This window comes from Lepus europaeus, chromosome 5 (genome assembly GCF_033115175.1).
Source record: "Lepus europaeus isolate LE1 chromosome 5, mLepTim1.pri, whole genome shotgun sequence".
Classification (NCBI taxonomy): domain Eukaryota; kingdom Metazoa; phylum Chordata; class Mammalia; order Lagomorpha; family Leporidae; genus Lepus; species Lepus europaeus.
Window position 1 is genome coordinate 134,249,022 of NC_084831.1, and position 23,068 is coordinate 134,272,089.

The 23,068-nt window shown below is 45.0% G+C and overlaps 1 protein-coding gene and 1 pseudogene across 1 annotated transcript; one reads left to right on the forward strand and one right to left on the reverse strand.

The window, feature by feature from the left end:
* Positions 1-6,275: 6,275 nt before the first annotated feature.
* Positions 6,276-10,401, reverse strand: LOC133760363 (E3 ubiquitin-protein ligase Midline-1-like). Its single transcript, XM_062192712.1, has one exon. It carries the CDS (start codon positions 10,370-10,372, stop codon positions 8,681-8,683), a length of 1,692 nt encoding a protein of 563 aa, XP_062048696.1. The 5' UTR covers positions 10,373-10,401; the 3' UTR covers positions 6,276-8,680.
* A 5,467-nt stretch (positions 10,402-15,868) lies between these two features.
* The window catches only part of LOC133759265 (adenylyl cyclase-associated protein 1-like), an 84,955-nt pseudogene continuing 77,755 nt past the window's right edge, over positions 15,869-23,068 (forward strand).

Below are 23,068 nucleotides of genomic sequence, written 5' to 3' on the forward strand. Positions count from 1 at the left end.
GGAAAGCCTCAATCAGGACCCCTAAAAAGATGGTTTACACCATTGCTAGTTTCTCTGCTTTATGGACACAAGGGCAAAGAGGATACATGATCTATTCCTTCCAATTAGGAGCTAGAGGCTAATAAGTGATGATTTCATCACTGATGAAATCCCTGATGATGAAATAGTCTGCAGCCAGGCTCCTGAGCTCCTACCAGACCAAAAAAAAAAAAAAAAAAAAAAAGTGATGGTGTAGCAGATGATGCAGAGGGTGAAAGGGAAAAGGGAAAATCAGAGTAGTGCATGTGATTATAAGGGGTGTGGGGTTGGGTAGTGAGAGGTGTGCATTCACTAGCGCAGAGCCCAAGAGGGTATCACCTGTCTGTGTCTTGCAAAGAACCAAAGCACATCAGTTTCTGTACTTCCTTCCAATGCCCTGTGACAAACATTTAAAGTAGTGTGGAGGTGTTCCTGCTGATAGAAATAGACTATAACCTTGAAATCAGCAACAAGGAAAATTATAATTTACCCACCTTAGAATGGAAGTTCTAGGAGGTAGGCTTGCTCATAGCGAGTGCCTGAGAGTCTAAGGCATGGTGATCTTTTTGTGAAAGAGAGAGCACTTGAATTCGCCAACCTCCTTGGTTGGCATGGCAACAGAGAGTAAATGCCTACCATCTCCCCACCCCCAAGGTAGGTATAGAACCAGATGCTGGCAGCTCAGACAAGAAACCTTTTCCTTCAGTGATCCCAGGAGAGAATTCCAGAGCTCAGAGAGCTCTGTGTGTGGCTCCCTGGGGACTCCAAATCCCTGCTTTAATGTTTCCTAAGCAGAGCTCTATCTGGCTGCTCTCCTGGAGCCTGATTTCCCTTCACCTCACCTGCTGTGTCAGCTACCTAGTGCTGCCAGAACAAAGGACCACAGATCTCAAACAACAGAAATGTATTGTCTCACAGTTCTGGAGGCCAGAAGTCCAAAACCAAGGGGTCAGCAGGGTTGCTTCCTCCAGAGGGCTGTGAGGGAAGGATGTGTTCCAGGCCTCTCTCAGCTTGTCAACAGCCATCTCCTCCCTGTCTGTTTGCACTGTCTGCCTTCTATGAGTATCTGTCTCTCTGTCCAGTTTCTCCATTTTGGAAGTCACATTGGATTAAGCCTACATTAATGATCTCAGTTGAACTTGTCTTTTTTAAAGTCCTGCTTCCACACAAGATCATGTTCTGAGGCTCTGAAGTTAGGATTCCACTATTTTTTTTTCCTGAGGAATAGAATTCAGTCCCCGATACCTGCTGAACAACCCTTTCAGATGTGTCCTCATATTTCCTGCCATCATTTTTACTGAGTGGTGTGTTGTAATCCTTCTTATCCTCACCCAAAACACAAGAGCACAAGACTTTAAGAAGCCACAGGAAAGCCAGATGGCTTAATGTTACTAAATGTGTTGATGATGAATAGAGGATGACGAGGTAGGGCCAGGATAAAGAACACTGATATATTTGTTGTCTTTTCAGTATTCAAAGAGAGATCACTATCTAGAAATTTCCAGAAAAAATGTCCAAGGTTCAAGATGGCTTTGGGTGTGCAGGACAAGTGGTAAATCAAAGAGCAACAGATCTGAGGAGCCATGAGGCAGGGTATGGAAGGATGTGGATCAAAAAGAGAAAGCTGTCTTTTGGGTTGGGAATTCTTCTTCTCTTATAGCCTTTAAAATTTCGGGGATGGGGGAGAAAGTGGTTTCACAATCAAGAGACCCATATCCCATATAAGAGAGACTCGATTTGATTCCTAACTTTATCTCCAGGTTTCAACTTCCTGCCAGTGCAGACCCTGGGAAGCAGCAGATGATGGCTCAAGTGGCTGGGTCTCTGCCATCCATGTAGGAGACTTGTATTGAGTTCCCAGCTCCTGACTTCATTCTAGCCCAGTCCCGGCCATTGTGGACATTTAGGGAGTGAACCAGTGGATGGGAGGTCTCTTTGTCTGCGTCTCTGCCTCTCAATATTTAAAAAAGAAAGTTAATTTTCATTAGAGATCTTGAAAACATGGAAACATTATGGTGTAAGGAATTTGTAAGAGCATCAGTCAAGGAATCAAGCTGCCCTTGTTTCAACTAATCCACCCACCCCACCTGAACTCCCAGCTCTGCCACTTCCCAGCCAAATGATTCCAAGCAAGTTACCTAATTTCTCAGAACTCTGCTTTACTTACATGTTAAGTAGAGATGAAAACGTGTGGCTTTTATGTCCACATAGGGGCAATGGATTTATAATTTGACACATTATAATAATGATACCACACAACAGAGTATAACACACATCATGATAATGTTACTGTGGATATATATAGTCACTAATCATGCTATTATGAGGGTAAAAGGATGATTTAGATGAGTTATTTATAACTTTGGCTGCACATGAAAAATACCAGGAAGCTTGAAAAATCCTAATGTCTAGGCTGAGGCTCAAGAGAGCCACTGATCTAGATTACTTATCTCAATTCAGGCCATACTGTAGGCTAAGAAAACTTCCACTCAACCTTTTACAAATCCATAAGCATATCATAAGTACATGTAGACAGAGAATGAATCTATGTAATTTTAAGCTATTTTAATCTACTTTAATCAATTCTTTTAGAACTGATATGAAATGAAAATCATACTTATCACATTGAGTTAGGATATATTCAGTTTGACTGCCAAGCAAGTTTTAGATTTTAGAAATTAAGAAGCTTCACATAGAAATGCTTAGCAGATTGATGAAAATTATCCTGTAAATTGGTGTCAGTATATGGACCAATAAACTAAGAGGTAATGGCACTTTTCAAATCTAACTCTCCAATCATCAAGGACCTAAATGTCTTTAATTTTTCCTGTTCTTTAGGTTGGCTTATATGTTGTCTTTCTGCGTCCAGCAAGGCAGGTTCACATTAGGAAACTATAGTAGGAACCTGGGAATAAATGTGATCTTATTCACTGGGTATGTCAGTGACAATACACACTTAAATAATTGAGACACATTGCATTTTTCATATGCTGCTTGCTGATTATGTTCCAGTTACTTCATTCCAATGATTTCATCTTCTGTCAACAGAATGTGCAGGGCAGTACTTAACAAATCTGATGGCTAAAGCCAGTCTAGCAAGCTTCATAGCCAGACTACCCACCTTCATACCCTTGGGCTACTCTTCGCTCAGATCTTGGCAAAGTCCTTAACCACTAGTGAATTTTTTTTTTCCATATACAAACTAGGAATAGTACTAGTTCTTATCTCAGAATGTTTTTACAAGAAAGAAATGAGATCATTCATTTTATAGCATGTTTCAATCAGTGTTGATCATATAGTAAGCACCCAAGATTGACTAAGGATAAGCGTTTTTATTACTTCCTTCCCATAATACCTCTTAGCGATGTCTTACATGTGTTAAGTATTTTATACTTCAAAAAGTGATTTCACAACAATAATGTATGTCTAGTATGCATGATGCACTTGGCACCGGAGCACACGGCTGAATAGGATTAACCCAACACCTACCCTAACAAAGGGTCACAGAAACTCTCTCTCTGAGTTTGGGATTTTGTGCCTCACAGATGTGAAGAGGTTTCCATTTATGGACAAGAAAATAAGCTATCTCAACAGATTAATTAACTCAGTTGCATTCAGGTCTTCTCACTGCAAGTTTGGTTTATTTCTATAACATCATAATTATAAATTAAATAACTGTAGATTGTTTGGTGGGCTAACACTTTTTCCTTGAACCATTCTAAACTTCTAGGAAGTGTACAGAACCTTTCCTCTGCTTTTAGGTAGGGCTGGGGCCCCCCAAATGCATAGAGATTCTAGTTTATGCTCTCATGAGAGGAAATCCTGCTTGTTTTGCAAAGTGGAAGAAGGGCTGCCAACTATCTATTGAAGATGAATAGAGAAGCTGTAAGTATAAGCTCCTTATACAAGCATGATCACTTTTCTTTTTTTCAGCCTTTTAGATCTATATCTCCCAGATAATCCTACAGTTCTGAAGTTTTTCTGAGAATCTGAGGCATGAATTGGTTTGATTTTTTTTCTTCTTCTTTCCTTCTACAAGCTTAGGTCTTAGCTTTCTCAGTTCTGTGTTGTTAGTTGTTGCTGGTGCTTGCCTTACCCTTCTTACAAATAAAAATTTCTGGCATAGTTTATTGACTGTTCTCTCCTTTTACCTTTCTTTTCTCTTTATACATTACAGTCTCAAGAGATCTTAAATTAGATTTCCTATGCATCTGGAGGCATAACACTTACCTGAAAATATGGGATGGTGCTATACTGAATCATAAAAGAACTATGTAAAAACTTGCAGGCTGAACAGTACAATGTACAGCAACTTTCTCCAATCTAATACCAGAACTCAGATAGTCATCCTTGCACCTCCATCCAACCTAAGTTGAATTTAATAATATGCCTCAGATTTTATTATGAGTTGATTGGCAAGTATCATCATTTTAAGAATGAGCATATTCAGAAAGAAAGAAAGAAAAGAGAGAGAGAGAGAGAGAGAGAGAGAGAGAGAGAGAGAGAGAGAGAGAGGAAGAGCCAGTGCTGTGGCACAGTGAGTAAAGCTGCAGTCTGTTGCACCATATAGGTTCCATATGGGTGCCAGTTTAAGTCTGGCTACTCTGTTTCCAATCTAGCTGCCTACCAATGGCCCAGGAAAGCAGCAGAGGATGGTTCAAGTGCTTGGGCTTCTGCACCTATGTGATAGACTTTAAAGAAGTTCCTGGTTCCTGGTTCCTGGCTTCAGCTTGGCCCAGCCCAGGTTGGTGCAGTCATATGGGTAATGAACCAGTGGCTGGAAGACCTCTGTCTGTCTCTGTAACTCTGACTTTCAAACAAATAAATAAATCTTAAAAAGAAAAAAGAAAGGAAGAAAGAAAGAACTTACAGGAGACAATATTTGCAAACATTTATCAGACAATATTTATAACATATATAAAGAACTCCTACAGTTGAATAGCAAATATTGAAACTACGAAATAACTCCATTAAAAACAGGATAAGGACTTTAATAGCTACTTCTCCAAAGAAGATGTACGAACACTCAAGTATTTAAATAGATGCTTATATGACTAATCATCAGGGAAATTCAAACCAAAACCACAAGCAGATATTGCCTCACACTTATTAGGATGGCTATATTATATAAACATCATTTTAAGAATGGTAAGGGATGGCAAGCATGTAGAGAAATTGGAACTCTTGTATAGTCTTGGTGGGAATGTAAAATGGTAGTCACAGGAGAAAAAATTCAAAATTCAAAATGGTAGCTTTGGGATCTGCAGGAGAGAAGGCCCACACTTCCGGGAATGGAGAGTCCCTACCTGCACTTCTGGGAATGAAAAGTCCTTGCCAAGGTCCCCACGGGTGCCTAAAGGTCAACCAGTGGGGATCAGACATGCCTCAACTTTTAACCTCCATGCCCTATATCTACAAAAGGACCTTCCCAACCTCTGAGGTGCAACTCCCTTCCCACCCTCACCCCTGCTCTGTTGGGACTGGTGAACCTGGCCTGGGAGTGGAATCCCAATAAAAGCTTACAAATTGATTAATCTGGCTAAGAATGTTTGTTATGCGTTGGACACCTTGCAAAAAAATAGAACTACTTGTAATCCTACTTTAACTCAAAATAATTCAAATTAGAATCTAGAAGGAGTATTTGCACTCCCATGTCCCATTATAGTATTATTCACCCTAGCCAAGAGGTAGAAGCAAACTGGATGTCCATCAATTGATGAATGGATAAACAAAATGTGATATATGCATAATGAAATTTAATCTGGTCATTAAAAGGAAGAAATTCCATCATATGTAACAATATGGATGACCATGAGGATATTATACTAAGTGAAATAAGCCATTCACAGAAAGATGAGTATTATATGTTTCCACTTACATGTGGTATCATTGAAAATGAATCTTGATAAAAAAAAAATGAATCTTGATGAAGAATGGGATGGGAAAGGGAGTGAGAGATGGGATGGTTGCAGGTGGGAGGGAGGTTGTGGGGGGAAAAGCCGCTATAATTCAAAAGTTATACTTTGGAAATTTATAGTTATTAAATAAAAGTTGAAAAAAAACCCAGTAAAGTTCATGGAAGCAGAGAGTAAAATGGTAATTGCCTATGCTTGGGGGAGAGAGAAATGGAAAGTTGACATTCAAGGGGTATAAAGTTTCAGTTATACCCAATGATCAAATTCTAGAGATTTGCTGTATAACATGTGCCTATAATCAGTGATATATTATTGTTGAAAGAGGGAGGAGAGGAGAGGAGAGGAGAGGAGAGGAGAGGAGAGGAGAGGAGAGGAGAGGAGAGGAGGAGAGGAGAGACTAGATGAAAAGGGAGGGGAGAGGAGGGGAGAATAGAGGATGGAAGGGGAGGGAAGGGCTAAGAGGAAATATAAATATTGTTGGTGAGCAGAAAATAACAACTTTGAAAACCTAAGATTAATTTATTTAACCAGCTAAGACTTTATAGTCATAAATATAGTCACACTTATAGACAGAAAACAAAAACATAGTGTCATAAAAAGGAACACTGAAAGAACAAGAAATATCTTGGAGATTCAAACAGCAGAAATCTACATAAAAGTCTACATAGGGTGCAAGAGAAAGTTAAGGAAAATCTAGAAAATAAAACAAAAAGATTGCTGAAGTGTAAAATAGGAGAGAGAAAACAGGAAAATTGGAGAAGCATCCAAGATATATGTCTAATCTCCTGTAAAATAAGATTACAATAAGGAATCATCAGAAGATCCAGAAACTGAAGACAGGGACAGTGTGGTACATGGTGGAAGTATAAAGATCATCAAAGGAATATTATACTAAAAATTCCAAGAGCCAAAGATATAAGCACATATCACAGTTCATCCATATGGATTTTCATAACACTGTAAAGGTATCCTCAGCACTGCTTTGAAATGGGGCTAAGGGAGTCACATACAAACTATTTGAAATCAGGGTAATGAATTTACCAAAAGCAAAGATAATATGCAGAATATAATGAAAAATGCTTTCCCAACATGTAGAAAAATTTAAATTGCAACCTACACTTCAGTACTCACATAAGCTATCAACCAATGAAGGAGGTATGAGATTTTCATTTCTATGGAGTCTCAAAACATTAATTTCCCTGTAACCTTTCTTAGAAAGTTGCCAAAGGATATTAACCATCCAAAATGAGAATAAACAAAAAATGTGCACAAATTTAGAAGTGAATGGGCAAGATTCAAATAGGAAAAGGTAAAGGGTGTTTTTAGAAAAACAATGAATAGAAATCCAAGTAAACAGATGTTTAGGAGACTGGTGAACCACTAGTGGAGATAACAGCAAGACAGGTGAAGGCACCAGGAGAGATATGCCCAAGAAAGAGGAAAAATAATATACAGAGTTTGTTATACATTGTTGTAATAAAAAGAATATTACCAATTTGGCGGAGTGTTTGGATGTGAATTAGTGACAGGACACGGAAAACTAAGCAGACAACAAAAAATATAATCATTAAGTCCACTGAAAAACAAAAGCTAGGTAAGAAGCATAATATGATGACACTAATTGGTCCAGTTGTGAAGTCAATTAGTGTATTAATCTATTAATAGTAATGTAAATCTTGAATATTGATCTACCAAAATGTGACCTACCAAAATGTGATCTACCAAAATGTATATATAAGCTTTTAATTGTCCAGGGGCAACAGGTATTAAGTGAACCAAATTCCCATTTTCTACTAAATAAATCAAGTGTCTAGAATTGAAAAATCAAGAAATAGCAGTATAATGTTTGTCTAGAAAGATGGAAATAAATAACAAGAAACAACCTAAAGAATGAACTTCTTGGGGCTGGTGCCGTGGCGCAGCCGGTTAAAGCCCTGGCCTGAAGTGCCAGCATCCCATATGGGTGCCAGTTCGAGACCTGGCTGCTCCACTTTCAATCCAGCTCTCTGCTATGGCCTGGGAAAGCAGTAGAAGATGGCCCAATCCTTGGGCCCCTGTACCTGCGTGGGAGACCTGGAGGAAGCTCCTGGCTCCTGGCTTCAGGACAGCGCAGCTCCGGCCAGTTGCAGCCAAGTGGGGAGTGAGCCAGCAAACGCAAGACCTCTCTCTCTACATAACTCTGATATTCAAATAAATAAATAAATCTTTTTAAATAAAAAAAGAATGAACTTCTCACATATTAGGAGTGGAAATCAGAAGTGAAAAAAGGTGGAGCTGTCATTTTCATTATGCAACTCACAATATTGTTTTAATTTTTAGACTATATTTATTGATATAATATTAAAAATTAATTATATTATGAAGAAAATTAAGTACAAAAGAAGCTAATGTTAGAGGTTTTTTTTTTTTGTTTTGTTTTTTTTTGCCAAAAAAAATTATTTTATTCGGAAACAAAGCCACAGCAATCCAACAGGGTCTTCCACACCCCCTGGAGGGCATGAGTTCGGTTCCGCAGGAAGTGGGCAGTCTGTGGGTAAGTACCGCCATTTTGATTTCTACGGGGCAATATGGCCACCGCCTGTGACCAGATGTCCGCCATTTTGATTTCTATTCTGCCATTTTGATTCCTACAGGACAACATGGCCGCCAGCTTGGACCAGATGTCCGCCATTTTGATTCCTCCAGCACCTCGGCCCCGACCTCGGCCATCTTGGACAACATGGCCGCACCCTGCGGCCGGGCGGCGCTCAGGGCAGCGGCTCCGTGCCGTCCAGGTGGTCGGGGACCGGCAGCCCGGTGATGACCGTCAGGCACTTGTTCCAGACGGCGAAGGTGGGGCACACGGGCTGGGCGAAGGCGGCGTCGAAGGCGTGCAGGCGCAGGGCGCTCAGGGCGTCATAGAAGGCCAGGCAGCCGCCGTCGTAGTCCAGCAGGACGCCCACGCGGCGCGGGTGCGGCGCCGGCTCCAGCGCCACCTCCTTGCCGTCGTGCCGGGCCACCCAGGCGTTGTGGCAGCGGCACAGGGCCCAGGACACGGCGTTCTTGCCGACCCACTCGTGCCGGGGCGCGGACTTGTAGGCGAGGCCCACGGCGAACCAGGTGCTGCCGCCCAGCACCACCTCCCAGTAGTGCCGGCCGCTGTCGATGAACACGTTCCCGGCCACGCCGTAGCTGCCCTGGCCGGAGAAGCGCTCGGGCGCATGGCTCTTCTTGGACGAGGCCTCGTCGCGCTCCACCGTCAGGTTGTCGTGCGAGACCTTCAGCTTGCGGTGCGCGGACTTGGGGTCCAGCTTGAACGGCTGGCTGTTGGTCTTGAGCCGCCCGGGCTCGCTGCTCCGGCTGCCGGCCTGGTTGATGGCCCTGACCAGGAAGACGTAGCGGGTGCCGCTCTGCAGCCCGTGCACGGTGTAGTGGTTCTGCCGGATGTTGGGCACGATCATCCAGCTGTCGGCCGAGCTGCACAGGCTGGCCACGTTGGCCGGGCCGGTGAGCACCGAGTACCGCAGCTCGTAGGAGCCCACGCTGAACTCGTCGTCCGAGGCCCAGTGCACGGTGATGGTGTCGTGGGAGGCCGTGCACAGCTCCTCGCGGAGCGCGGGCGGCCCGGGCGCCGTGAGGTAGTCGAGAGACTCCAGCAGCTTCTTCTCCCGGGAGAAGTCCAGGGCGAAGCTGTCGAAGGCGTCGCTGACGTTGATCTCGGGCAGCAGCACCTGGGAGGAGGCGGTCGCCATGGAGACCCTCTCGGTGATGCTCTTGGCCGTCTGCAGGAAGCGCGCGTGGTCGGCCTCCTTGAGCGACAGCTCGGCCTGCGCGATGAGGGCGGCCGAGCGCTCCACGCACTGCTTGCAGCTGGCGATCTGCTGGGCCAGCTTCCGCAGCCGCACGGCCTTGCCCTCGCGGATCTTGGCCCCGATGGCCTCGCGCCGCTGCTGCACGACGGCCACCAGGAGGTCGCACTCCTCGCCCAGCCGGGCCTCCTGCCGCGCGGCGTGCACCTCCACGAGCTGGCAGGTCTGCATCAGCTTGCCCAGCTGCACCTCCAGCTCCGCGTTCCGCTTGACCAGGTGGGCCAGGTTGGTCTCGAGCGTCTGCTTCCATTTGTCGTAGCGCTCGCTCAGCGCCGCCACCTGGTGGTCGCGGTGCCGGCCCACGAGCTTGCAGAGCGCGCAGATGAGCTGGTCGTCGGCCGCACAGTACAGGCTGACCCGCTCGTCCTCGTGCTCCGGGCACTGCAGCCCACGCAGGTGCGCGTCCGGCATGGGCTCGGCCAGCCGGTGCCCCGTGAACGGCCACTTGTTGGGGTGCGTGGCGCGCAGGCAGGGCGCGCAGTAGGACACGGCGCACGTCACGCACGTCTTGGCGGCCTCACGGGCAGGGTCCAGCTCGCAGAACTGGCAGAGGACGCAGCCCGGGGAGGGGGCGGGGCCCGCGGCGGCCATGTCCGGGGCGGCGGGGCACGCGGCGGCCACGTCCGGGGGGGCGCAGGCGGGGCGGGGCGGCTCGGGCGCGTCCATGGCGGTCAGGCCGGCGGCCGGGGCGGCCGGGCGGCGACCTGCGGGCGGGAGAGGGGGGCCGGGCGGCCCTGAGAGCCCAGGCTGGCCTTTAGAGCCCTGGATGGCCCTTAGAGCCCAGGCTACCCCCAGAGCCCAGGATGGCCCACAGAGCCCCCTTAGAGCACAGGCTGGCCCCCAGAGCCCAGGATGGCCCACAGAGCCTCCTTAGAGCACAGGCTGGCCCCCAGAGCCCAGGCTAGCCCCCAGAGCCCTGGATGGCCCTTAGAGCCCAGGCTACCCCCAGAGCCCAGGATGGCCCACAGAGCCCCCTTAGAGCACAGGCTGGCCCCCAGAGCCCAGGCTAGCCCACAGAGCCCTGGATGGCCCTTAGAGCCCAGGCTACCCCCAGAGCCCAGGATGGCCCACAGAGCCCTGGATGGCCCTGAGAGCCGCCTTAGAGCCCAGGCTACCCACAGAGCCCAGGATGGCCTTTAGAGCCCCCTTAGAGCCCAGGATAGCCCATAGAGCCCAGGCTAGCCCTCAGACCCCACTCAGAGCCCAGGCTGGCCCTCAGAGCCCAGGCCGGCCCTGAGAGCCCCCTTAGAGCCCAGGCTGGCCCTCAGAGCCCAGGCTAGCCCACAGAGCCCTGGATGGCCCTTAGAGCCGCCTTAGAGCCCAGGCTACCCACAGAGCCCAGGCTACCCCACAGAACCCAGGCTGGCCTTTAGAGCCCCCCTTAGAGCCCAGGCTAGCCCATAGAGCCCAGGCTAGCCCTCAGACCCCACTCAGAGCCCAGGCTGGCCCTCAGAGCCCAGGCTAGCCCACAGAGCCCCCTTAGAGCCCAGGCTAGCCTTCCGATCCCAGGCTAGCCCTCAGATCCCAGGCTAGCACACAGAGCCCAGGCTGGCCCTTAGAGCCCAGGCTGGCCCCTAGAGCCCAGGCCGGCCCTGAGAGCCCCCTGAGAGCCCAGCCCGAACACCCACCCCCACCTCTTCCGCCGACGGCCGCACAATGCCAGGAAGGCCCAGCCTCCCTTGGCCGCCGCCCGGAATCCAGGTCAGTGCACAGCAGAGGGCCCCGCGTTGCCAGGGCGACACTGGCTGTCCATCAAACCGCGCGTTGCCATGGCGACGCTGGCTGTCCATCAACCGCGTGCACGTACAAGGGGGAGGGGCATCCAAGCCGCTGGAATGTGTGTGCGGATTCCACAAAGAACTCGCGCCCCGGAGGCCCCTGGGAAAAAAAAAATCCCAACTCCAGAAAAAAAAAAAAGTTCGCAAAGTCCGAAACGGGAAGAGCTCGGCACTCCCGCCCCTCCCCCGGCCCAGGCCGGCCGGCGCCGGTTCTGCCCGGTCCCCGAGAACCCCAGGACCCCAGGGCTCCCGGCCCTCACCTGCCGCCCGCGCCGCCGGCCGACGCCGCCTCCGTCCCCGCCCGGGCCGGGAGGAAGTGGTCGCCCGGGCTCGGGTTTCAAATCCGTTCTCGGCGGCCCGGGGCCCAAGGGCCAATCAGGAGCCAGAGGGGCGGGACCTAATGCTAGAGTTTTTTTTTTTTCTTTTTCTTTTTTTTTTTGACAGGCAGCGTGGACAGTGAGAGAGAGAGACAGAGAGAAAGGTCTTCCTTTGCCATTGGTTCACCCTCCAATGGCCGCTGCGGCCGGCGCATCTCGCTGATCCGAAGCCAGGAGCCAGGTGCTTCTCCTGGTCTCCCATGGGGTGCAGGGCCCAAGCACTTGGGCCATCCTCCACTGCACTCCCTGGCCACAGCAGAGAGCTGGCCTGGAAGAGGGGCAACCGGGACAGAATCCGGTGCCCCAACAGGGACTAGAACCCAGTGTGCCGGCGCCGCAGGCAGAGGCCTATTGAGCCGCGGCGCCGGCCAGAGTTTTAAGAAGTGTTTATGCAATGTCTTTTATATAAATTTGGGCATAATCAAGTAGAAATTTAAATTTAATTATCTATTTCAGAAACATTTAATTTATTTCATTTTTAAGAGAAAGTGTAAGTCAGAATCCGTGTTTGCCTGGTGGCGTGCTGTTGATGGTTCTAATAAGTGCTTAGCTGGGGACAGAACATGACAGCTCTGCTCTTGGCAGGCATTAGGACGTGAATCATCAACTCAGGAGCAGAACGTTCTAAGCTAACCCCAACCACTCCACCAGCATTTAGCATTCACTGATGCCATCCTCACTATCAAGATGACGGTAATCAAGAGGTTACATTAACCTAGGGCAACACTAGAAAGTATTTTGCATGTTTTAATTAGGTTTATTGACAAGAGATAATAAAATTTCCACCTCTTCCATTAGCACATGTTCTCAGCAAATAACTGGAGAAAGGCTGTCATTAAAGGAAAGCAATTTCTTATAGTTGCTAAAAGTCTTTTCTAGGCTTCCCATACTCCTAGGAATCTTAAAAAGGCAGAAGGGATAACAGTCTAGGAATGGCAAGGGTTCTATATATCAAATTGACTTTAAAGAAACCCAGGAGAATGGTGGATATACTCTGTACAAAATATGTGAATGTTGTCATAGCAGTGAGTTTGGGGTCATGAATAGGCAGAGAGAAATAAAGGCATGTAGGAACAATAAAAAAGGAAAAGAAGGGTAGACGAAAGGATTATAGGGAAGGAAGAGAGAAAGACTGCCACAAGACTAAAGAAGAAAAATTAAAGGTTAGATACAGGATAAGCACTAAACTATTATGTGGCCAGGTCCCCAAGCTCTCTTGTGTGTTATATATATATATATATATATATATATATATATATATATATATATATTTTATTTGACAGAGTTACAGACAGAGAGAGAGACAGAGAGAAAGGTCTTCCTTTCATTGGCCGCTACGGTCAGCGCTGCGCTGATCCAAAGCCAGAAGCCAGGTGCTTCTTCCTGGTCTCCCATGCGGGTGCAGGAGCCCAAGCACTTGGGCCATCCTCCACTGCCCTCCTGGGCCATAGCAGAGAACTGGACTGGAAGAAGAGCAACCTGGACTGGAACCCAGAGCCCATATGGGATGCCGGCACCACAGGCGGAGGATTAACCAAGTGAGCCAGGGTGCCGGTCTCTCCTGTGTTATATTTTCAACCCACCAAGTTTTCCTGGCTGTAGGCAACTAGACCGAGTTACACTAACTTGACCTCATATCACAGTCTCTTCACTCATGGCCAAAAAATTCCTTACATAGTCTTCCAAAGACCTTTCTTCTACTTGGCTTGGGACCACAGGACCCTTATGTCCAGGCCAGTGGCCTCCAATTTCATTTGTTCTTTGATAAATAAGTAGTCTGGCCTTCCTTCTGGTCTCACTCTAGGAGAGAAGAGAGAGGATACACAAGCTGTCTTCCTTCTAGACTGACCTAATATGCCTAACAGACACCTCTGCTCTGAGGTTGGGCTGTGTATGGGGTGAGAGGGATGTGAGTGTGGGTGTGGCACAGTGTGAGGATGTGTGTGTTTGCATGTGCTTGTGTGTATTTTTCTAACTTCTGAGAGGTCTACTGTAGAGCAGTCTTTGATTTTTTTTTTTTTTTGACAGGCAGAGTGGACAGTGAGAGAGAAAGGTCTTCCTTTTTCCGTTGGTTCACACCCTAATAGCTGCTGCGGCTGTGCATTGCGGCCGGTGCACCGCGCTGATCCGAAGCCAGGAGCCAGGTGCTTCTCCTGGTCTCCCATGCAAGTGCAGGGCCCAAGGATTTGGGCCATCCTCCGCTGCACTCCCGGGCCACAGCAGAGAGCTGGCCTGGAAGAGGAGCAACCGGGACAGAATCCGGCGCCCCGACCGGGACTAGAACCCGGTGTGCCGGCGCTGCAGGCGGAGGATTAGCCTATTGAGCTGCAGCGCTGGCTGTAGAGCACTCTTTGGTTATAAGTTCATACATAAGATCAAGACTCAAAGATCCAGTGGGGAGCTCTCTCTGCAAGGGCAGATCTTGTCCGCTGGGAGAGAGAGAGAGAGAGAGAGAAGAGAGAGAGAGAGAGACAGACTCTGACACAAATGTCATTGTGAGATCCATTGTCTTCCAAAGCCAACTGTGGTGCAATCCTCAGAACCTGTGACTATATTAGGTTACATGGCAGTGAGGAATTAGGTTGTAAATGGAATTAAGGCTGCTAATCAAATGACTGTAAGATAGGGAGACTATCCTGAATTATCAGGGTGGGCCCAAGTATAAAACAAGGTTACTAAAAAATGGAAAAAGACTTGGAAGAAATAATCAGATACATGGTAGTTGAAAAAGATGTTACTGGATTTCAGGATGGAAGAAGAGGAGTGCAAACCAATGAATGTCCGAACTTCTACCTTGAGTGTAGCTCAATGAGATGCATTTTGGAGTATGATATTCAAATTGTGAGATAGTCTTTGTTGTTTTAAACTGCCAAGCTACAGTCAAGACTCCAATCAGGTACTCAAGTGCCCCTAACACTTTCCCCAGGAGTTCCTTTCAGAATCACCTTCTTTCAGCCAAGCTGTACAACCATGGATTACATCACCCAAAGATGGCATGTTTTGCCAAGTTACACAAAGGTGCCATATAAGTTAATGGTGCCCCAGGACTGTTGGTAATTGAGCATCATTTATTCTCCACGAATAAAAAAATTCAGTAAGTTTGGTCAATAAGTCTCTCACCTTTGGGCATACAATCCATAGACATAAGGAAATTGAAGTGTAAAGATTAATTTTTTTGAAAGGCAAAGTGACAGAAAGACACACACACACACACACACAGATGTCAACTGCCTGCTATAGCCAGGGTTGGGCCAGACTGAAACCAGTAACCACGAACTCCATCTGAATCTCCCATGTGATTGGCAGGGACTCAAGTACTTGAGCTATCGTCTGCTGCCTTACAGGTACATCAGCAAGAAGCTGTAATGGAAGGTGGAGATAGATAGAACTCTATCTCAGGCAATCAACATGGTACACAGGTGACTCATGTGGCGGTTTGGGCCTCTGCACCACAGCACCTGCCCCAAGAAATTAGAGTTTAGAGTTTAGAATGCTCCAGTACAGTGGTCAAGAAGTGGACCTGACCAGTAGAAAATCGATGGTGTTTGAGATCTTGGCTTTTAGTGTGAGAAAATGAGCATGCTCCTACCCCTTTCTTTCTCCAGTTGAAAAGCTAACTCTATAATAAAACACACAAGGGACAGGAAAAGAGTCTGGTTACAAACCAAAAGCTAAATTGTTAGGTCTGATCTAATTCTTCCAGAAAAAGTACAGTGCCATGGGGAAATAAGGAATGGCTTAGCAGAGAATCCAATTAGCCTTTTGCAAGCTAAGTTTGCCTATACTTTAAACATTAAAAATATTCTTTAACTTTCCTTTTCCTTTCTTGTCCATAAGTACGGCCTTCTGGTGATGTGACTGAAACACACTTTAATAAGGTCATTCATGTAATTGTGAATCCACCTATTGTATGCTCAGTGGATCCTTAGAAGATGCGATTTAGAGGAAGATACAAAGAGAATATGAAGAAAGAAGGAAGAACTGATGACAAGCAGGCTGAGACTGTAACGCTGTGTACCCAAGTTACACTGAATACCTTACTCAAGAGAGTAGATGTCAAGCAAGCGATCCTTGCTTGACTGATCCAGGGGCTGTGTTCTCCATCACCGGGGCATCCATGCCCTCCATGGATCTCCTTTTTGGGGTTTATATCATTTACAGCAGAAAGTTAGAGGGGGTGATTGGCAAAGACTCTTCCAAGTCTAAGACTGAATGAAGAAGTTCAATGGCCTCTAACAGCCTTACTACCTCTGGAGGCACAAACAGGCAGCTAAACTTTCTGAGCTCTGGGAAGCAAATCCACAGATGATGATCAGTGTTACATGGTCTTCAGGATGCAGGTATTCCTGCTTGAGATGGAATCTCCTGCTGTTGAAGCACAGATGGTTTTTTCTCTGATTTAAAGCAGTGATTACTTTCCTGGCTTGCCCACATCAGGCTGTCATCCTTTGAGCACTGCTGTTGCTGTGCCCTTGTCAGAATCAAATTACTAAAAAGGTCAGCATCATTAATATATGGTTTGAAAGGAACGAAAATGCCAGACAGAAAATCTATGAGATTATAGGGCACAAGTCAAAAGCTTTGCTCTGGTTTGTTTACTGTTATTGTTATTTGCAGAAGTTGAAAAGTCATATGGCCTTGTTGCAGGGTGGGACATTCTCTCTGAGACTTCCCAGAGAGATGGAAATTCCTAGAGGCTAGGGACCCTGCCGATTTGTATCTCAGACAGCAGTTGCCATGACTCATTTATAAATACTTGAGCTTATATTAACTTACTTCTTTGGAACATATGTACATGGGAATATTGTATGAAATAAGTGCCCCTGAAGAAGTGTTAAGGCTGAGGACAAAGATGTCAAGAAAACAAATGATCTCAATTCCAGGACCAGCTGAGCCAGTGATTCCTTGTGTGACCCATTCACTTTACTTAGAAGCCACTTGTTTTCCCGTTTTCAATAGTAGAAATCGCTTTCTCTTTGATGAGACATGGGAAAGAATTATAATATATAAATGATTCATAATTAATATATTTATACAATGAGATCCATTATCTATCGGTTTGATGCAAGGTCTTAATGAGAAATTAAATTTTTTCAAAGCAATAGGTAATTCTTTTTAAAAAGAGATTTTTTTTTAAAGAGAGATTTATTGATTTGTTCAAAGAGAGGAACAGAGACTGAGGTCTTCCATCCACTGGTTCACTTCACAAATGGCTGCAATAAGCCAAGATCCTAGAACTCTGAATCTTCCACGTGGGTGGGAGTAGTTGGACAATTTTCTGCTGCTTTCCCAGCAACATTAGCAAGGAGCTAGATCAGAAGCAGAGCAGCTGCAACGCAGTCACTCTCTTGAAATGCAGGGTCACAGGTAGCAGACTAACCCCCTGTGCCATATCACCAGCCCCAGATCATCATTCTTAAAATTCTAAGTCTGGATTACACATCCGGAGACCTGAATTTTCACCTCTTCAAGGTGGAGGTTGCCAGCTTGACTCGTATCTTTGGCTAAATTGTGTTTGCTTATTTGCTTACTTTTTGTTTTTGTTTTTCTCTCCCTAGGCCTCACATTTTGTATTTTAAAAGATGACTTACAAGGTACTTTGTAGCTTTAAAATTCTTCAGTTCCAAAGAAGACAGTTTAAATGTAGCAGCAGGTAGTCAGAGAGAACAAAATCCTTACTATTTGAATCACTACTTTTGAGACCAAGAGTTTCAGATTGGCTCCATGCTGTCATCTTCAAACATGTAACACCAGAGAAAAACAATTCATTATGAGATTATTTTTTGGCTGTTTGTTTAGCAAGCAAATTAACTATGGATTAGCAGACAGTGAACTTTTCAAGAATTAAGAATCAAGAATGGGGGCCGATGGCATGGCATAGCAGGTAAATCCGCCACCTGTAGTCCTGGCGTCCTATAGGGGTGCCGGTTCAAGTCCTAGATGCTCCACTTCTGACCCAGCTGCCTGATAATGCACCTGGGAAAGCAGTGGAAGGGGGCCCAAGTCCTTGAGTCCCTGCACCCACGTGGGAGACCTGGAAGAAGCTCCTGGCTCCTGGCTTTGGATTGGCCCAGCTCTGGCCATTGTGGCTATGTGAGGAGTGAACCAGCAGATGGAAGATCAATCTCTTTCTCTCTGCTTCTCCCTCTCTGTAACTCTGCTTTTCAAATAAATAAAATAAATCTTTAACAAAAAAGAATCAAGATTGTTCTATATTAATATTTGTGTTATGTTTCAGACTTTAAGGGTTGCCTGAAAAAGAAAGTGAATGAACGTCTCCTATCTTCACAGTTTACCCTGGTGTGTCCTTGATTCCAAACTTATTTTGAAAATGTAATAAAAGTACTAGTCACCAAGAAAATTATTTCTAACATGTTGTGATACAAAAGCTTCACTAATAGTTTTAATTACTGCCTCTAATAATCACATATATAATTACTAATACTATTTAGTAATGAAGTAGAGGAGAGAGCAAAATCATGCAAAGTTTGTAAGAAAATTTCAAATGCAGAGATTTCTGTATTGTTCGCATATGTATCTACTAAAATGTTGGACTGTTGCCCAGAGTCTTTGCATTACCTACAAGATCTACATGAAGTAACATTATGCTATAAAATCATTGATCTCCCCAACAAGATATGTTCTCCTTCCTGCATTTGATTAAACAAGTGCTTGTTAAGGACTTAGTCTAAATCTAGTCTTGTACTTGATGCTATCAGAACTTAAAGTCACTCCCAATGACTCCATTTTCTAACCCCCCCATAATTGCTCATACTAAGTTAACATTTAGCTTATATTTAAGTCACATAACATGCTTTAATTTGATTAGAGTACACTTGTTTTCCTGCCTTATCGCAAGCCTGACCCTCTTTTGGATATAATAGGTGCTCAATGAACATCCAGAGAATGACAATGAAATCAGCAATCATTTCCAATAGTAGATCATTAAGCAATGAATAAATATTGTCATCTCTAAAGTAGTAATGTAATTGAATGAGAAAAACACAAATTGACCCATAAGAATTCAATTACATAAGACATTTGGGAATAATGTTGGTTGCATGTGCCTCTATCACTAATCCCAACAAATAATTACATCTCCGTAAAAACATTCTTAGGTTAAGTCAGATGAAACAGAGATCCCCGGTCCCAAACATCCAGCAGCATTAGCCACAACTCTGCCCTATGAATCAAATGTTCTCAAGACAGCTGAGGATCAGGGAGATACCAAAAACAACCTTGTAAATTCTCAGCCTTGCCTGTGCAAATGAAAACTCTCTATAAATAACCTCCATGAAGATGGAGCAAACTCTGAAAGCCTTGGGCAAAAGTCAGGGGATTACCTGAACTGACTTTCTGTGTGCAAATGGGGAAGATGGGAGATTTGAGATTGGCCCCACCTGTTGGGAATTTCCCTCAACTCTGACATGTGCATGGGGTGCTTCACTGAATGCAGCTCCCCATGTTCCACACTCTCGATCTCAGTTATACCGAGTGGCTGAAATAAGGGATCCCAGCATAGGTGAAAGTGTGAGAAGGACGGGATTGGCTCTGATATAACAAACGGATGAGTGCTAAATCTTTGAAAGAGCTTATTAAAGGACAGCATTTACCTACTTACAAACTATAAAATTGATTTGCACATTTTCACAGAAGCAGAACACCAGCATTGGTGTCACCTCATGGGAATCAGGATTTGGGGAGCCAGCTGGCAATGGTACATACAGTGGGCTGAATTACAGAGAGAAACCCTGAGCTTAGGGAGCCAGATCTTTTCTAGGGATCAGTAGGCTTTCATGCTGTTTGCTCCAGAGTGAGATATTATCTCCAGTTTTCAGGACATTTACTATACAAACGTACTGGGAAAGATAGTCTGGAGCAAAGTCCATGTCTCCTCCACTCATAGGAAATAAAGAAACATGTAAAAGTCATGGATAAATGTCTCCTAGCACAAGAATTGTACATTCTATGTGGGAAAGGCAAATAGAAGGTACTTCAAAAAGTCTGCAGAAATGGAATTAATGTTATTTCAGTGCAACAAAATTGTTGGAATCTAGACACAGAGCTTTCATAATGTGCCTTTTTCAGTGAACCTTTTGAAGACCCTTGGTTCATGAATGAATAAATGAATGAGTGAATGGAATTAGATGGTTATAAAAATCAGAGATGGGCATGAAGATTGATAAGGAAGGATATTTCATAATAGGTTTGTCAGAGAAAGCTTTTAGGAGAGAGTAACATTTGAACAGAGCCCTGAATGAATTGAGAGACTGAGGCAAATACCTGCCTGCCCAGAGAACATTCTAGACTGAAAGGAGAAGCCAAGATAAGGCCAAAGGCAAAGACTGCTTGGTGTGTTGAACAACGAACCCCGATGTGGAGATGTTGAAAGGTCATTCTAAACCATGGTCTGTCCTGGAGGGACTAGCCTGAAGACAAAAGCCAGAGAGGGGCAGCAGCAAAGGGAGGCAAAGATGACCAGCACAGGGAGTAGGGGGTGCTGCCTGGGCAGCACCTGGAGCTAAATGCACCACCTCAGACTAGAGCAACACCCACCCCAGACGCGGGGACCTCACACTGCTTCTTCATTCCCCACAATCTCCAGCTCTAGCTCCTGCACTTCTTGTCTTCTCCAGACTTACCCATTTTTCTCCCCTGTATTCTTCTGTTTCATTTCCTTTACACAGATTTTGTCTCGATTCCCCTTACCCTGTAATTTCCATTTTTCATGTTTTTCATCTTACTTCCCTTCCAGCCCATCTTCAGCATACAAAACCTCTTCTCTAGAGCCATCAAAGAAGGATGTACCTTTCTCTGAAGGGAGGAGAGAACTTGCACTTTGATTATGGCCTTGTCTAAATAATGACAGTTTGTGGACTCAAGAGGCTTCCATAGCCTTGGCAGCTCATGACAAGAGCCTCGGCTGATTACTGACATCATAAATAAGAGTGTCAATTGTTAAATCAACAACAGGAGTCACTGTGCACTTGCTCCCCATGGAGGACCTCTGTCCTTAATGTGTTGTACTATGAGAATTAATGGTAAAACATGTCTTCAAAGAGTACTTTATACTTTGTGTGTCTGTATGGGTACAAACTGTTGAAGTCTTTACTTAGTATAGAATTGATATTCTGTATATTAAAAATAATTAAAAATGAATCTTAATGAAGAATGGGATGGGAGAGGGAGTAGGAGGTGGATGATTTGGGAGTGGGAGGGCAAGTATGGGGGGAAGAACTGCTATAATCCAAAAGTTGTACCTATGTAATTTACATTTATTAAATAAAAGCTTTTCTATTAAAAAAAAAAAAAAACCTCTTCTCTTCTCTCCCTCTCCTTGTCTTTGGCTCTGCCTGATCCTAGGCACCCTCATTTTTTGAAGCCTGTGGTTAAGGCACAGACAGAGGAATCCTTCCTCCAGCTGTTCAGGTAGGGGTTAAATTGCCTGCCTTTCTAAGGCTGGGACCCAGGTATGATGCTCACAGGTGATGGAATAAGGTAGGAGGTGCCTCTTCTCCAGCAACATCTTGTTGGAAAAGTCCAGTTATCCCTGGTGCCCGGGTTAGGATCCAGGCCAGCATTCACACACAAGTCTGGCACATGTGAGATGCACTGCAAGTGTCTGTGAACATAATGAATGTGCCATAATAATTACCATAGTTGCCTTGGAATATTTGGCATGAATGTTTACACCTAAATAGGGCAGCAGCTCAAAGCCAGTTTTTTCTGATATGAGCGCGAGGAAAAAAGCTGTTTTATTGCTTTGTTTTTTTGCAGACAGCAATTACCATAGCAGCATGGTGACCGTGTTCCTACCACCAAACCAGAGATTTTGTGATAGACAAGATATAAACAGCATAATCTCAGATGACACTTCTAGACAAAAGCAACAAAGTAAAGCATCAGCAGATCCAAAAGAAGTGGCAGTTCCACTTGCATCTCTGGAAGTGGGCTGCAGTGAATTCTCATTTTCTCTGGCTTCTATTTTAACTTTAAATGCACACTATCCAAACACCTCTCTTCCCAATGCATCATAACCTGCCACTAGTCTGTTACTGGTACTGGCACATTGTGGTTAATTTTGTGCCTTCATGCATCAAACACCTCCCGAGGGCTCTTTCTTTTAGGTGCCACGACTGTACTAGGTTCTGGTACTCAGACCTGTTGCAAGCCCTCAGAAGGGACAATTAAACAGATATGCACAGTCCAGCATTGCAGATCTTTCATAGAGACACACACAGGAAGCAAGTAAGGCCCAGAGGAGGGATATCCCTTGTCCAGAAATGTAAGGGAGGGGTTGAGAAAGGAGTTAGAAAGGGCTTCCTGCAGTGGGGGCCCCTGTCTTCAGCTGCATCTTGGATGAGGGTGTTTCCTAGGTGGAAAAGTGCAAAGGCACAGACACAAGCAAGATCTGGCCTTCTCAGCAAGTAACCAGAAATTCCGTGCTGCAGAAGTGGAGGGTGCAGGGGAAGTGGGGAGATGGATCCAGCAAGAGATGAGAATGTGGAATTAATCAGCTGGGAATCACTTCTGCAAATGTTACTGGAAGAATTCAATCACTATCACTCAGGAAGGATTTACCCAGTACATTTCTTGTTTTTCTTATTTGGTTATAGCACAGTGTTACAAGAATGAGTTAACACCTCCATGGACACAATATATACATACATATAATGCATACATAATCCACCCACAGATACACCCCACCAAAACATCACAGAAAGTCAGTAGATGTTATTGTTTCAGAAAATAAATGGATTCTCACAAAGGTAGCTATATTTTTAAATCAAGCCTGCTAAAGATTTTGTTCCTTGTAAAAGTTAGCATGTATTTTATTATAGAAAGTTAGGAAAAGCAGAAAGTTAAACAAAAGCAGAATAGAAAGAAACAAACATATTCACATTTCCCCAAAAGAGTTATTCATATTTTGATTATTTCCTCCCAGCCTTTTTTCCCTATGAGTAAGTTTTGCTCGCTTATTTGTTAACGTGACTATTAAATCTGGATGATGTTTAGATTGCATAGAAGGAAATGGTTTTCTGGGATTTCACCTCACAATGATACTCACAAAGGTCATCTGACAATATTTAGTGATCTGCACTTATGTGGCAGGCGCTGTGCTAGAGCCACCA

What these genes read in the sequence shown, in the direction of transcription:
- LOC133760363 (XM_062192712.1), bottom strand. Translation starts at nt 10,372, where the DNA reads ATGGCCGCCGCGGGCCCCGCCCCCTCCCCGGGCTGCGTCCTCTGCCAG.